We start from the raw sequence: 15472 nt of genomic DNA on the forward strand, positions 1-15472 counted from the left end.
TTAATTACTAAAACTTTCTGTGTCGGTGGTTACAACTCATTAACTTCTCGCGTAGGTACATGTGTTTCTAATTCACAAAACTTAAAATCTGACATGTTCTTTAATAGCAATTTAAATTGTTTATGCAGCTGTTTCTGGAATAGTATCGTGTGAAATATGAAATCACTATTACCACGTTATCACAGAATTAAAATAAATACGCGCAATCTTAAACACATTTTTCTTTGTGTATAAAATACTATTTAGTTTCACTGGGTCGAAACGATCCACGGACGAATGCACAGGGAATTCCCGTGAAAGATTATGACATCACGAAAACCTCGATCTACTTTCAGTTAACAGCTGACTGTCAAGGTGTATACATGTACATTGTTAATACCTGTACAATTTTACAGGTGTGACATTCAGTGTTTAATAGCGAATGATTCTTTCTTTTGAAGAGGTGTTTATTTTATATTTAAAAGAAATATTTTAGGAAGATTAACGGATACGGATTAATTGGAGAATTATAAACTGTGAACGGGGCTAGACAAATTCCGTTATAATTCGTTCAGAGCACTTCAGAACTGGACAGTTAGTTCTTAACCGCCGTGGGAAAAAGACGGTAGACAAAATTTTAATAGACGAAATGTTTGGAATCATAATGATATGTTTTAACGTTTTATAACAAAACTGCGATATAAAGTGGAATACAAAAATTCTTTTGTGGTGAATTTAAATGTTGTGAATTATTTTTCAATGTAAAATTGACATTGTGAAATTGTATTTTTTTTATCTACAGAACTGTGTAATATATGTGTAAAATTCATTTTAAAGTGTTCAGACTTGTGACTTATAAGCGGTGATGTCAGTTGATGTACTACCAGCCAAGGTGGCACAGGGTCCTGCGTTCAAGTACCCTCATTTGGCAAACATGAAGGAGGGCAGGCTACCAAATGTGGCCCCAATGAAGAGACGAGACTCTAAGGGGGTGAACATTTCAAATTTCGATCCAAACTGTATTATATATGACTCAAACACAGACACTACTTATCTCAGGGGAAAACTTCTAGGAAAGGTACAGTTTAGATTTTTTTTAAATTTTATTTTCAAAATATTTCATATACAAATATTATTTAAAGCTTTCCATAAAATATTTGGCCATGAACTGTATTCCGCCAATAACACAGTGGTATTTTTTTTTTTAAAGATGTGAATACATTTGATTTCACAGATGTTGTCTGCTTGACATTACAAAATGATTACATTTTCTGAAGCAGAAATGTGGTGTTTTATATTGATGAGAAAAAAATAAGGACCTCATGTCGCAACTTTATATCGTTCTATGGTCGTTTATTATAGTCCGATAATAATCTTGTTTGATTATATGTTATGGTCTGCAAAACTAGATTAGTGGGAATATTTGTCCTAAGGGGTTGTAGAGTTGTCAAGAAAAAGAGGCAGAATTGGTCACTGCCACGAGCAGCACGTGCCATATAATTGTTATTGACAGCCTTTGTGTGTAAATTACTTAAAAGTGTTACTACAGTTACTATAAACTTCAGAAGAGAACTTTTGGGATTTGACTTTTAGCCTCTATCTTACTATGTAGGTCTGTTTTTTAAATGGCTGGAATCTGTTTTTTTTTATTGTCGGCTAGATTAATTTGTAATATGAATAAAAACCTATTTTTGTGTGCAAATTATCTCTCAAAAAAGTCATATACAGCTTTCATAATATATACAAATACATTTAAGCATAAGTAAATTACTGATTACATGGCAAAGTAACGTGACTGGGAGTATTTCTTTTCTTTTATGATTAATATGAAATCTTTTGACAAACTCAAGGTTTACAAAAAACGTGTCCCTTTGTTTTAACTGGATTGGCATAATTGCCAAAAAAATCATGTAATGGGTATTGTAAATAAAGACTTAGCGCACATACAGTCTATCTGCACGACATATTTCATTTCCTTCTTGATAACATGAAAAAAAAGTTTTAAGTCCTGAAAATTCAAGTTTAAGACTTAGATACATGTATACATGTATATTATTTTTGTCTCAGTCAGAAATCGATTTGATTTTTTGTAGCTATTTTTTGTATTTACCTTTTGAATCAAACGATTATGGGGAGATTAAAGATTTATAATACGAAAAACATCGATCAAAGTATTATGTTGAAAACGAAAGAAAGAAAAAAATGAAAGGGAAATACTCTTTTTTTTATTCTTTTTTTTTTACTTCTGATTAATTACATATTTCAAATGGCATTGTGGAAAATTGCTTTATATTCAAGTATACTTTAGTCTAGAATAGAGAAAAACCACTAATTGGTTATTTTCCCTCACTGATTCATTTATAATAAGATCTTTTGTTAACTTGCATTGAGAAATATCGACAATACCTAATGTATCTGTAGGATTTATGGTTTTTGTATACAATTTTGGTTTTGAATTTAAGACGAACACAATTAAACCTTTCGTATTTGATAGACATTTAACTACCAGTTTTGTGTAAACCCATTTTAACTTCATTTCCTCTATAAATAGCACGATTTTCTCGCGTAAATGAGGACTTTTAAATGACATTATCTTAAAGACACGCGTTTCACATGATTAGTTTGTAAAAGGTCTTTTTCTGTTTCTTAAATTCTTCGTTAATTTTCTACAAGTATTTCAAGTTGACTTTTTAGGGATATACGTCAAAAGAAGTAAGGTCCTTTATCAAGTTTTGAAAATCAGTGGTAGACAAATAGCTGTGGGGCCTAAATACGTATCTGTTATGTCGTGTTATATATACAAAGTTGAGATATGACCCAATGTTACACACGAAGTGTTTAATTTTCAGAGATATCTCTTCCTTTGACATTCAATAGCTTTCATAGGTAAAATGATAGACAAAATTTACATGCTGAAGGCGTGTTTTTGTTGTATTGTTAGAGAAGTGGCAAGGACTTACCGACTTTGCAAGTAACATTGTGTAATCATAGTACAAACCCCTCTCCCCTTTTAAATGTCAGCAGGAGCATCAGTGACAGAGGAACAGTTAAGCAGACTTCTTCACATTTTTTAGAAACGTTAATTTCTTATACTAGTAACTGTGTCACATTACTGACACGTCATTCATTCATTGACGTGCATTAATTGACGTAGTTTCCATTCTATATACACATGTATTTAATGCAGTATCATATTCACAAATGTATTTTATTACACACTACACACAGACGTATCTATGATCAATTATTAATTGGACTTCGATCAGTCGATGATCGATAGGTCTAACATATCAACACAAATCGAACAAATACACTACACATCTGTCACTGCATAATAGGACTATACATTACCAACTATATTACAATGTTTGAACAATTTTTTTCTTCACTTGAGACGACATTTATGTTTGAGAATCACACCGATGCGTTAAATTTGGTTTAAGTGGGCTTAAAAGTAAGAGGGTTTATAAAAGTACACACAATATTCATGATAAACTTTTTAACTCGAATGAAATTTTCGACTTTGTTCTGTTTGTTTAACAAAATAAAATCGTCATGTGTAAAACATGCATGCATTTGGTTTCATGACACAAACATTGCACGCAGAAATGCACACGTTTCGTCTGCTGAATTACGGTCGATTTACGCCTCGGATCGGCCAATGTAGTCCTAATAACCCCACCATCATGTCACATGATCCGCCGAAGAAACTGTAATCAAAGACTTAATTAGCCAATTCTCAAATGCATCGTGTCCTTCTAGCGAGCCGTGCTGTGAAGACTCAGTGGTGCCAAAGATATCAAAATGCACGTGCAATGCTATAAATAGTAACGCTTTACATGGTTTCTAGACAATCTGACATTAAGTGTTTACATTACATTCTCTTTTTTCTCTTTTGTTTTAAAGAGCGGAATCGTTTTTCGTGAACTGTCATTTCAATTAAGACAGATGATTGACGCTCGAAGCAGGGGACATTTTGCTATGTAAAACATTCTTGTTTTGATTTTTTCCCCATTATCTTGTATGTCGATGGATGTATTGAACACAATGGCGAACTTTTAAATTGATCCTAGTCACCTAATTTATTTTGAAACTAACCTATAAAATACAGATGATATCCTCCTATCAGACGATAAATCACTTATCTACACACTGACCTTTTAAAGTTTGAGACGATAAGATTATTTATGGACTGTTTTCTGTACATGTATCTTTTTGTACAAGTCCCGACTAATCTCTCGATAGCGGTAACTTTCACGGACGATTTTTTTCATATTTTACCCCGAAACTTTCATATTTCCTTGTATGTCTTCTACACTCGGATTACATGTATAGAACTCCTTTTTAGAGTATTTACAGTGTCATCATGTGGTTTGTGTATCTTGCACAATAAAAATTTGTCGTCTGCATACACAATAAATTGAATAAGTGATTAGATAATGCCAGATAAAGAAAATAACAATGTTACACAGATAATATAGTGTCAATATTTTGTAATAACAAATGAAAGTTATCAAAGATATCTGCCAGCCTAGTTCAGTTGGACATACATGTACTGATAATCATATGCAAATTAACATCGCAATAATGGTTCATTGATATACACCATCTTTCCTATACATGACGGTTACAATGTAAGTCATGTTCTAAAGTTAATTTACATGTTATCGAGAAGGAAGAGATATTCATTATGTCTTATACATAAAAAACTTATGATATACCCCTCCCCCCCCAACACCGAACCGTGTTTCGCTCAGATTCTTTGTTCTATGTTCTCCTGGATTTCAAATATCTTCTTTTCGAATGGCAATTATCATGTATAAAAACTTCAAGTCCCTAAACGCCTAATTACCATTGTGCATCTTGTGAAAATCGTGCAGTTTTTATGTTGTGCAGCGAGACAGCAGAACGAAACTTTGTTCCCGGTACTTGTAAGAATAAACAGATGGTCGAAAATATGCTACCATTGAAGAAACATGATGAAAACATTTCACTAATGACAAAAATTGAGTGTTTGGTATGAACCCCTGTAGTTGTCATTCACGACCGGAGAAATTGTGGAAAAAAAGTAACAAACCATACTTTCCATAGATATAATTGAATCCCCCCCTATATATTTAATAACTCAGTATCTATAAATCATGTCATTCCGTATGATGAATTATCTTTCATTTGTAAGAAAATATTTACCTACATACTTACCAGAAAACATATTTCATTGAGTTTTCTCCATTCGTTGAGATCAACTCACTCAGTAAGGGCTAATCTGTGACACGATCTCCCACAAGACTTTAACGATCTTAGATTGACATACACTGTACAGTTTCAAGCTTATGCCTCGATAATATACGAGCGAACTGACAAGAAAAAATACGTAAATCCAGGAATCGATATATCCTTTGATCTTACCGACGGAAATAATTAATTTTAGTGGTGCATCTGTTGTATTTATTGATTGGCCAAGGACAATTATTTTCTTAATTTGGTGACAAGTTCGATGCCATGGTAAAATAGACGCGGCTGACTCAGCGTTTTTCGAAATGTGTTGTTAACTTGGACATGAGAGAGGGAGTGATGGTGGAGAGAGAGGGGGGTATATATTTTTTGCTTATCGATCACGCAGCACTCCCAGACAGTTCGATAAAACTGCTGTCACTTTAATTGAAGTGTATTTGGCCAGGTTGCGCTAGTCGATAAGGAAACATTTAAATGCAAATTCCCTGATATATCGTCTGAAATTGAGATGGAATGAATATACCAAACGCTTGCATGCAGACGACTTTATGCTCCTAAATGCAGACGACTTTTCAAGCGAAATAAATACTAAATCCAATAGCAGAAATTTATTTTCTTGTATCATAGTAAACCCAAAGGATTCAAACAAATTACTTTGAAAAAAGGTATAAATTCATATTGCCTCGGGAAGAAGATCCTCGGTTTTGATCAATAATTGAATCAGATTCGTTTCACAGAAAACCATGATAAGGTCGCAGAAGTTATGCCAGAAGATGAAGAATCAAACGTCAGAAACCGCTTTTCCTTGATAACATATCACCTTAAGAATGTCAAATTCTTTAACCTGATTTGAAAAATGTGTTGAAACAGAAGGCAAAGGGTCAACGATTTTTTTCTTTCCTTCGCGATTAAATAAAACAAATTATTTAGAGTTTTCAGGAGAAAATTTGAAATTCATAGCGTGGGGTTTTACAGGTCTATTAAATGTAAATTTGACGTAGAAATATTAATCTTATTGATATTATGATTAGGCAGTTAATTCTGTTGCAATTTTACTAATCATTGATATTAATCAATATAAAAAATGACTAATTGACCCCTTCCACTTTAAAGCACCGAGTTCAGAGTAGCATACTGTATGAATAAATACATCGCATTTCGGCGACAATTTAAATACGTGTAAGACTTCAAAACGGTATTTATTAATCTAATAATATCATAATTCTTTTGTAATTTAATAAATTGAAAAATAAAGAAAAGAAAAGGCGAAATCCGATTAAACATTTAAGCCCATTATAAAGTTATAAAGCGGAATGACAAAACTGCCAACGAGATCAAACTTTGGTCATTTTTTTGTTAAAGATGTCAAAAGTGCCCACTCATGATTAGATTACATGAGTCAGAAAAGACAAAAAAGGTCAAGAACTTAAATTGGCTTCCCATTACATAAAACTAACAAAAAGTCAATATCAATTTCCGCTAATACAATAAGCACTATGAAGTCCTTTTCGCTTTAATATTTGTATCTTCGGATTGTCTCTGGGGCATATAAACTTAAACGAACATTGAAACAAAAATCGTTGTCATCGTGTTATTCCCGGGAAGTTCAGCCATATACGTTAACAAGCAAATTTTCAATATGATTATTGACTTATTGCATTTGATATCAATTCTTTTTAAGTAATTGGAAGAAGAAAACACAATGCAGATGTACTATTCTTTTGTTTTGTTTCCCATTAAAATAAATTGCTTCATCAAAAAAAGACCTCTATGTAAACTTGTGAACGTATTCCGCATTGATGAATAATCATGGTCTGTTCGGGTCTTTATTGCCCTAACTTTGTTACTATACAGTTGATATAATTATTAGATAGGACAAAGTCAAACAAAACCACTCGGATCAGGGCCAAGTCCCTCCTATGACGCATCTAAACACCATTTGACATTCGAATAGAAAACTTAAATATATAGTAAACAAAGACGATTATATTTTGCGGTTTCGTTCTACAGCAAGTTTCAATGGAATTGACTTAAAACGAATAAATCTCTTTCCAAATGGAATTAAAATCAGCACAAAACCTTATTGAAAGGTATAAGTTTCATCAAGTACATATCCAAGATAGTGAAATGAATTTTGATTTAGAGCAAACCGCAAAACTCGAAAATGGTAAAAGTTTCATCGGACAAACTCCCTATCTTATATAAGATTCTCTTAGCACGTGCACTCGTGCGTAATGAAGCGTTCCCAATGGTTCTCTTTTATTTATTTTTTCGTCGTTAAAGTCGTCATGTTGAGTGTTCAGGAAATTGCCACTTTTCACATATTTAAAAAGCATAAAATACACTTAAAAGTACAGTCAAGTTAAAGAAGCCACAGTCGAAGTTAATGTTGATCAAGTTAACCATTTAGTTCAACCAAAAACTTAATATTCATCTAACTTAGATATTTTATCAAAAAAAATTATCTTCCGTTAAATAGCAGTATGAAAAAAACAACAACATGTCAATGAATTGTTACCAAATGTTGAGATATACATGACATTGTACTTTGTGTAGCAATAGTTGTTCTTTAAAGTATGAATGCACTTTATTGTTCAGAGACATTCATTTAAGGACTCATTTCCGACCGAGGCACCAGAAGTCTTAGATATTTGATATGTGCGATATTGTGACATACCTAATTGTTTTAAAGACACAATAACTTTAACCGAGCTCAGACAGAAACTGGACTTAAACTTGTGCAAAACAATGCCGTTTTAATTGCCACTCACAGTTTAAAGTCACCCAAGAAGTATTATAAAAGGCTCTGATAACTATCAAGAAACTACTACTGTAAATAAGGACCTTAAATCCGTCTTTTCATGTATTTTCTTTCCAATTTTTTTCTTTGTTTGACAGCCTGTGACCGTTTGATCTGTTAACCAAGTTTTCTTTTGTTTCTGTAAACTTGAAAACATTAATTTTCTTCTCCACTTTCGAAGCCGTACAGTTTTACTATAATTAAAGTTCGTCTTTTAATTATGCTGTCGATTTAACGGGACATTTCTTTGTCTTCCTTTGGAAAAAAGTTTCACGTTCTTTCAAAAACAACCAGATACAAAGAAATAGCAGACAGAACGTTCTCTAGGGTCTGATCAGGGGAAATTTGTCGTTCTTAACGAAAAAAATAAATCGACACCCCTTTGTTGAAAATGTCTGCTCTTTAAATTGCGTCTGACACCTTTAATTCTTTAACGTTATCTTCATTTATCTTAACATCGTTGCCATGTAGTTGTTGACAGACAAGTTAAGCTATAGGAAATCATATGTAATCTCTGAAATCTTTCCCCCCCTCTTATATCATATTATTGAATAATAGATCCCCTGCAAGAAACATGACTTACGACGTCTAGTCACATAGAACCATAAAACATCAAAATTACCCCCTCGCGTAAAACTTTTCATTCACACCTTGTTAATTTTAATTTATTACTTTAATACCGATCATTGACGTTACGTTACGTAACTTCACTTAACGTTGATAAATATCAAAATAGCCTATGGGATGTTATCATAAATGGAGACCTGGACTTTGGTTTTACGAGGACAGAGTCATTTAGTTTGATCGTTATCGGTCGCTTTTAAGTTACTGACCACTGGTGTCCTGAGAGATGGCCACAGGTCACTCGACGCCTGGATGGCCATATATGTAAGATCGATGTCAAAGTTTATACAAGTTATTGGCAGTATCTCTCAATCTTTCATACACTGTTTGCATTGTCAATTTGAGCATATAATTAATTACACAAGTTTATTCCATTGTTTTTATTGCAAATATTTCATTTATTCTTCTTCACATTGGTCGACAAACTGTCGCCATTTAAAGAATTATGCATTTCTTGACATTCTTTTTGATATTGGCGATAAAGTACGACTTCACATGAAATTTTAGACTTGTTTTCACTCGTATTTTAGTGATATATAATGTTTTTGCACAGTAATAAATAGTCTGACAACGAATTTGCAACCTTTTTTATTTTCTAAAAAGTCTTAGATTCTTATTAGGTAATACCCGTAGGGTTTTTCGAAATGTCGAATACTTCAAGTATATACTGCTTAAAGCTTAAACCATTTCGCCCTTTAAGGGTTGTTCAACCTTTGTTCGTATTGGACAACATTGCACACTAAGCTGACTTTTAAGTGTTCACATATCCTGTTGACATATGGTAGTTTCAATACAAATTATTTCCGCAGAGCCCTTCAGTTCAAAAGACCCGGAGATTTATAGTTTTGCAATCAGCATGCTTTTTTTTCTCAATGAACGCCAAAGCTCCTTTTTAATCTCTAATATTTTTGTCAAGAGAGGAAACATTTAATGTATTTGGCATTCAAAATCAGGGCAGTGGGACGAATTACCAAAACCTGACTCATTTAGTGTGAAAGGTCCCGACAATAATATTGTAAAGAGTTTCTAACATTTCATGGCGAGTTTAATCAGGCGTATTTGAGTTTATAAATCTTCCGGAAGTGAATATCACCTTTTATCTGCGCATTTGCAAAACCCCCATATCATGAACATGTTTATTAACGTTATAAAGCACCGATGGGGGTAAATCTTACGAACGCAAAAGTCGGCTCTAACTGCTAATTACGAAAAATACATTTCTCAACAGCACTTGAAAGTTCGTTTTTGAGACTGAATGCACATCACTCAGTCGGGGAGAATAAAACCTTTGACAACCCGTACTTGTTTAGATCTGGATTTCAGACAGTAAAGCCCCGGTATTACGCGGACAAACTGACACTTGCATTATATAACAAAAGAGATAAAATTGCCGTCTGTGCACGCAGGCATTTTTAGACCGAACTATGCTAATTTGTCTTTTGTTAAAAACACACACCAAATCTTTCATTAACAAATGAATGAACTGAGAGTAAATTTGTAGAGTGACATGCGTTTCTATTGTGGTTTCTTGCAGACAAAATTGCATATTAACAACTTACTTGCATATACTGCAGTATCAATATTAAACAGCATGGAAAAGTTGACAGCCGACTGTAAAATTAATAAAAAAGAAAAGCACACACAATAAGGTTATCATACTGTTCTGCCATGCTGTTCCATCAAAAGTTCTATGCATAAAAACATCTGTAACAACCTGTTTTCTTGGCAATAATTGCAAATTACACCAGAAATAAATACAGGCCTTAACCTATACTGATATAAATAATACACAGTTGGCAAATAAAATTTCATTTCTGGAGAAATTAAGCTTCTTGGTATGCTCCAATTTTGTGTTATTTAATTAACACGAACATTCGGTAAGAGACTCATTATAAGATATTGTAAAGGCCTCAAAACACTTTGATGATTTCATTGAACTTTCGGCTTCATAATAAAATTTGCTGCAATGACGCAAATATATCATAGCTTTATACAATTAGCCAACGTTGTCAAATAGATTAGCTTTACAAAATTGACAGAAAGAGAGAGAGAAAAAAACGTAGCATTTCTGAAATTGTTGTTGGTAATTTTTATGTAAGAGATATAGTTAGGAGACTAAACAATTGTGTCTTTATTATTATTATTACTACAGTTTTGACTAAGGAAGTCGCCTCCAATTGTCATTTACTCAAAGCCTTTTATTCACCCAAGGATATTTTAACAATAAGCAAATGTCACTGACGTAGGTCTTAATTTCTATTTAACCATTCACGCCACACATTATTCAAAATGGGGCTAACTAAGAAGACATATTGAGTAAAAAAACGTATTCGATGACAGAGGGCTCAAGATGAATGGATTGCAGACGATAATATAAGAATGAAATACACAACAAAACAAGAATTCAAAGATGCATGTGATATGGTTGAAACAATATGAAATTATAGTGTAACATGAACTGTAAAGGATGTGAAATGTTTGACAACTTCATGTCGTTGAACGTCTAAGGTCAGAGGTTATCGTTGTATCTTTTTGTTGCAAAAACCTTTGCTTGAACGGTACGTCTGGGATGTTATGCAATGTCACAGTGTTTAGCAAACATTCGTCTGTCTATTTGTGAAAGATTTAAAAGTTTTCCCAAACGATTCTAACAAGAATTGGCATGCCAACTATTTGTTTGCTAACTTCGTAAGATATTATAATTTGGATAAAAAACGGTGTTTTATTACTGTTCAATTTATTTGACAATTAAACCTGCAATTTAGCAAAATTTTTGTAAGCTGTATAAATAAACATATACAAGCATTAAGAAATTCCTTAACAGCATGTTCACACGCTCTGTTGCTTTATTCATGACCACCCATATGTACCCGAACACTTCAGTTACCTCGCTGGCAATTAAAGTATGTCTAACTCAGTGAGCACAAATAGAAATGATGTAAGATTTTGAAGTTCTACACCGAAACATTGCAAATTGAAACATCACTCCGATCTTGATCATTGAAAGAAAGAAAAAAAAAACGCTGCCATTTCGTATAACGGCGAAATAGATCTTTGAACATCTGTACTTTTTTTAAGAAATCAGAATAAGCAAGATTGTTATCAGTGGTGTGTGTATGTTGGTTTTTTTTCTTCAAGACAAAGCTTAACAATGGATGAAGTAAAGACTTGAGTGGTTATCATAGACGCAAACATGAAAACCAACAAATATCCGTTCCATTTACATTGATAAACGAGCAGAGATACATTGATGAATTATTATAACATTGATTCAGATCAGCTGATGGTATTTCGCACGAGATTTTTCTTCCTTTAGACCATAAGGATTGTTCATGATTAACGTTCAATTCTGCCAGCTTAGACCCAAATAAGCGAAAAGTCTCGTAATTGACACGATTCTCATTTTCTCACAGTATTTTTTTATCGAATAAGTTATGAAATAAACGGAAAGAAACGCCATCGATGTTCCGTGATGTAGATAAACAACAAGCAAATAAAGTGATGGTCATGTTATTGAAATCAGATGCTAAAGTGGATGCGATTTTTTGATGTATGATAAACTGTACATTAGATTAGAGTAAGTGAACTGATAGAAACTGTAGATCAGAGCTGACAGTGTACATCAACTTGATGAATAACAGTCAATTTATTAATTGAACAATTATTAGACTATCATTAGATGAAATCAGACAGTGATCACAGAACGAGGAACTGATTGGAAAACAGATGCAGTAGACTTTCTTCTAACTTGTTTAGTAACGGCCTTAATTCCACATGAAAGCCTTACTTGTCTGCTCAAATTTTCCGCTGCGTCGTCAATAAGTTCTTTGTTAAAACGCAAACATGAATAAGAAAAATGAAGAAAACAATTGATGGGGAAAGATTCAGGTTCATTGACCAATAATTCAGAATGCGTGTGTTTCAAAACAGAAAACAATGACGTCATATTCCAATGCACGTGGAGTGCCTTATCTTACAGATTTCTCAACTTGATATACAGAATTAGCTTTATGTTTATCCTTCAATGAACACTTTACTGAAATCACAGTATAACATCATACAATCTGATATAAAGTTTCTGACAATTTTATCTAAATAGCTCGACTTAGATCATCATAAATCTGGAAACAAAGAGGAAAAACACGAAAAGCTTTTAAGCTGTAAATGTATGACCGTATATGTCAGACCTTCTTGTCAGAGAATAAATATATTGTATTAATTTACTAGGAGACATGTCTCATAATGCTGCATACAGGAAACTTATTTCTTTGTGATGCGCCTGGGTAGAAATAGTTGTGGTTAATGAATGATGACGTGTCATATAGATGACAACATTAACTGTCCTAATATCCTAATAAAATATAACAGCTTTCTCTACAACCATCATCTCTTTTGTAGGTGTATATTATTCAAATATCTGATGATGTGATTATTATACTTGACCGTATTTGTTTTATAATATTGTTATTCTTCTTTTTGTCTTTATATTATCTTACTGAAATCTGAGTAGAACGACCAACTTTCTATAAGTCATCTTGTCAAAGTCCGTTGTTAATTTAGTTAATTTTTAAATTTTGTTAATTTAGTTCCAAATGATTGCAAGAAATTGTGAATTTTAACTTATTTACGAAAGTGTTTAATGGGGTCTTATTAGTTTGATATTTCTTAGATATTTGAATTAAGCGTATAATCTTGTCACGTCAGATGAAACACTGTTCCGATATCAGTTAAAATTTCTTCGTTTTATCGAGTGCACTAAAATCTCATTTCCGGTCTTAAAAGACAAATTCCGCATGTTAAAACGTTTTCGCATTAAGACATGTAAAGAATATTCTATACTGTATCGGAAGAAAAGAAAACCAAGATTTTACTCCTTTCTTTACTGGATTTCAGACTACTTTCACACTCCATAAATAAATTGCAAAAATAAATATTTGCAAAACATTCTCACTTATGTAGACCTCGCACAATGTTTGCAAATGACATTAAGACTTTTATTGGTGGCGTATTATTTCAAGCGATTTTTCTAACTATATTATTGTATTTTGCCAATTTGTTCAACTGTGCCAAATCTTTTGACAATGAGCACAAGGGCATGCTTTATGAGTTCGTTTATATACAGCAAACACTTCTTCTTGTAAACAACTTTTCTTGTACATCTTAAATTTTTATGCAATTCTTATGCAATACGTGAATGTCGCGGCGTCTCAATTTTATATGTTTTTATGTGTTTTTGCAAGTTTTAATACACCGAAACAGAAACATAAAAAAGTTTATCACTTGACTTCAAGCATGTGTTTTTTCCCTGGTTTATTGCTGCTGCCTTAATCTAATAGAGCGAATAGGACACAAACATTATTCACGGTAATCTAGTGAGGGGAAATGACAGAGTGAAACCGAATCAATCAATGTCCCAATGGTATACTATATATACCAGAATGAGCAGAGACAGTAAATCTTAAAAAAATAAGATTGCCTTCATTAAGCATAAGCACGAAATTTTCGTGCAAGAAACAACTTTTCCGAGATAACACTTAACAAGAGACAAATGTATAGGCAAAAGAAGTAACATCTCAGTTGTACTTTTCGGTGGCTGTGTAGAAAAGAATGGTGCCCCGCTATTAGAAGATGTCACAAGTCATAAATCATATTTGTAAGTTATATCATTATCAAATAGAATAATTTTCAAAGAAAAAAATGGTTTCTGATTTTTTTGTGACCGCCATGAACTGACAGAGCTTTTTCACGGTGGCAATACGTCTTGAAATAAGAAACCATTGTATGGAATAATTGTAACTCGTTTCTTATCATGTTCAGATATCGTATATCCCAGTTAGCATTTTGATAAATATTTCAAGTATGTGCTTAAGAATTATACTGCGATTGTTCAAAGAATGTGGGGGCTATATTTACCCTGCTTATCGATATATATTTTAAAGATTGAATTTCCAAAATTGCATTGTAATTTATAAAAATGCTGAGGCAATATATTAGCTCCTTTTATTATAGATGGTAGACTAGTAATTAAACAAAACTGCTCATGTATATTATCATACTATACTTTAAGAATGTGGCGACAAATTTGCTAATCAATAAAGCTATTTCTTTTAAAGATAAGGGCATTAAAGTACTCTTCTAATTGTGTTCCCTTTAACTTGGCATGACTCACATTGCATGTAAAGGTGACATTACCTTTTCTACCCGTGATGAAGCATTTTTCCTCTTATTACTGGTTATTAGTGATGCACAGAATGCTCCAATTGTTATAATTACCACGGTAATTGCACTCCGGTACAAATCTCCATGCAGGTCCACGTACGATTCATCACTTTATACAGAAATATAAAACCACGGGAAATTTTATTCAAAATATACACACGTTGTTTTTTGTGGCAGTAAATAAAAAATCAAGAAGTTCTTTGTGTTGTTGTTTTTTTCTTCCTCCCCCCAGGTCATACTTTGGCACTCTTTGAACTTTATACAGCTGTCTGTATGGTGAAATTAAGACGGTTCATTTTTTTGATAACATTTTTGACGAATGTTTGAGATGATACGGCTATATACTGATGTATGATATCTTTTCAACGTCGGCAGTGACTGTTTCGCTCTTATCTTTAGTATCAGTATTGTTTTCTATTGTTTCTCTGTGCCCGACAAACGGAGCATCTCTTGCCAATGTTACCGTTAGCGCTTGTCATACCTGCTAGCGCATTTAGGTGGTTTTGATAAAACAATAAAGAAATCAGCTGGTTTTATTGATAGATGTGAAGATAAAATAAAAGATTTCGTGTATCGAAAGACTTGTGTCAAAACTGACACGTGACCTGATATCAC

The 15472-nt window shown here is 32.9% G+C and overlaps 1 protein-coding gene across 1 annotated transcript in view; it reads left to right on the forward strand.

Annotated features, from left to right (window-relative positions):
- Positions 1 to 322: 322 nt before the first annotated feature.
- The window catches only part of LOC132735301 (serine/threonine-protein kinase PLK1-like), a 43755-nt gene continuing 28605 nt past the window's right edge, over positions 323 to 15472 (forward strand). The window contains exon 1 of the mRNA XM_060722241.1: positions 323 to 1057. Coding sequence (XP_060578224.1) covers positions 845 to 1057 — 213 coding nt within the window. The 5' untranslated portion in view covers positions 323 to 844. The remainder of the gene's footprint in view (positions 1058 to 15472) is intronic.

The sequence above is a fragment of the Ruditapes philippinarum genome, unplaced genomic scaffold (genome assembly GCF_026571515.1).
Source record: "Ruditapes philippinarum isolate M1 unplaced genomic scaffold, ASM2657151v2 ctg3815_1_1_1_1, whole genome shotgun sequence".
NCBI classification, from domain to species: domain Eukaryota; kingdom Metazoa; phylum Mollusca; class Bivalvia; order Venerida; family Veneridae; genus Ruditapes; species Ruditapes philippinarum.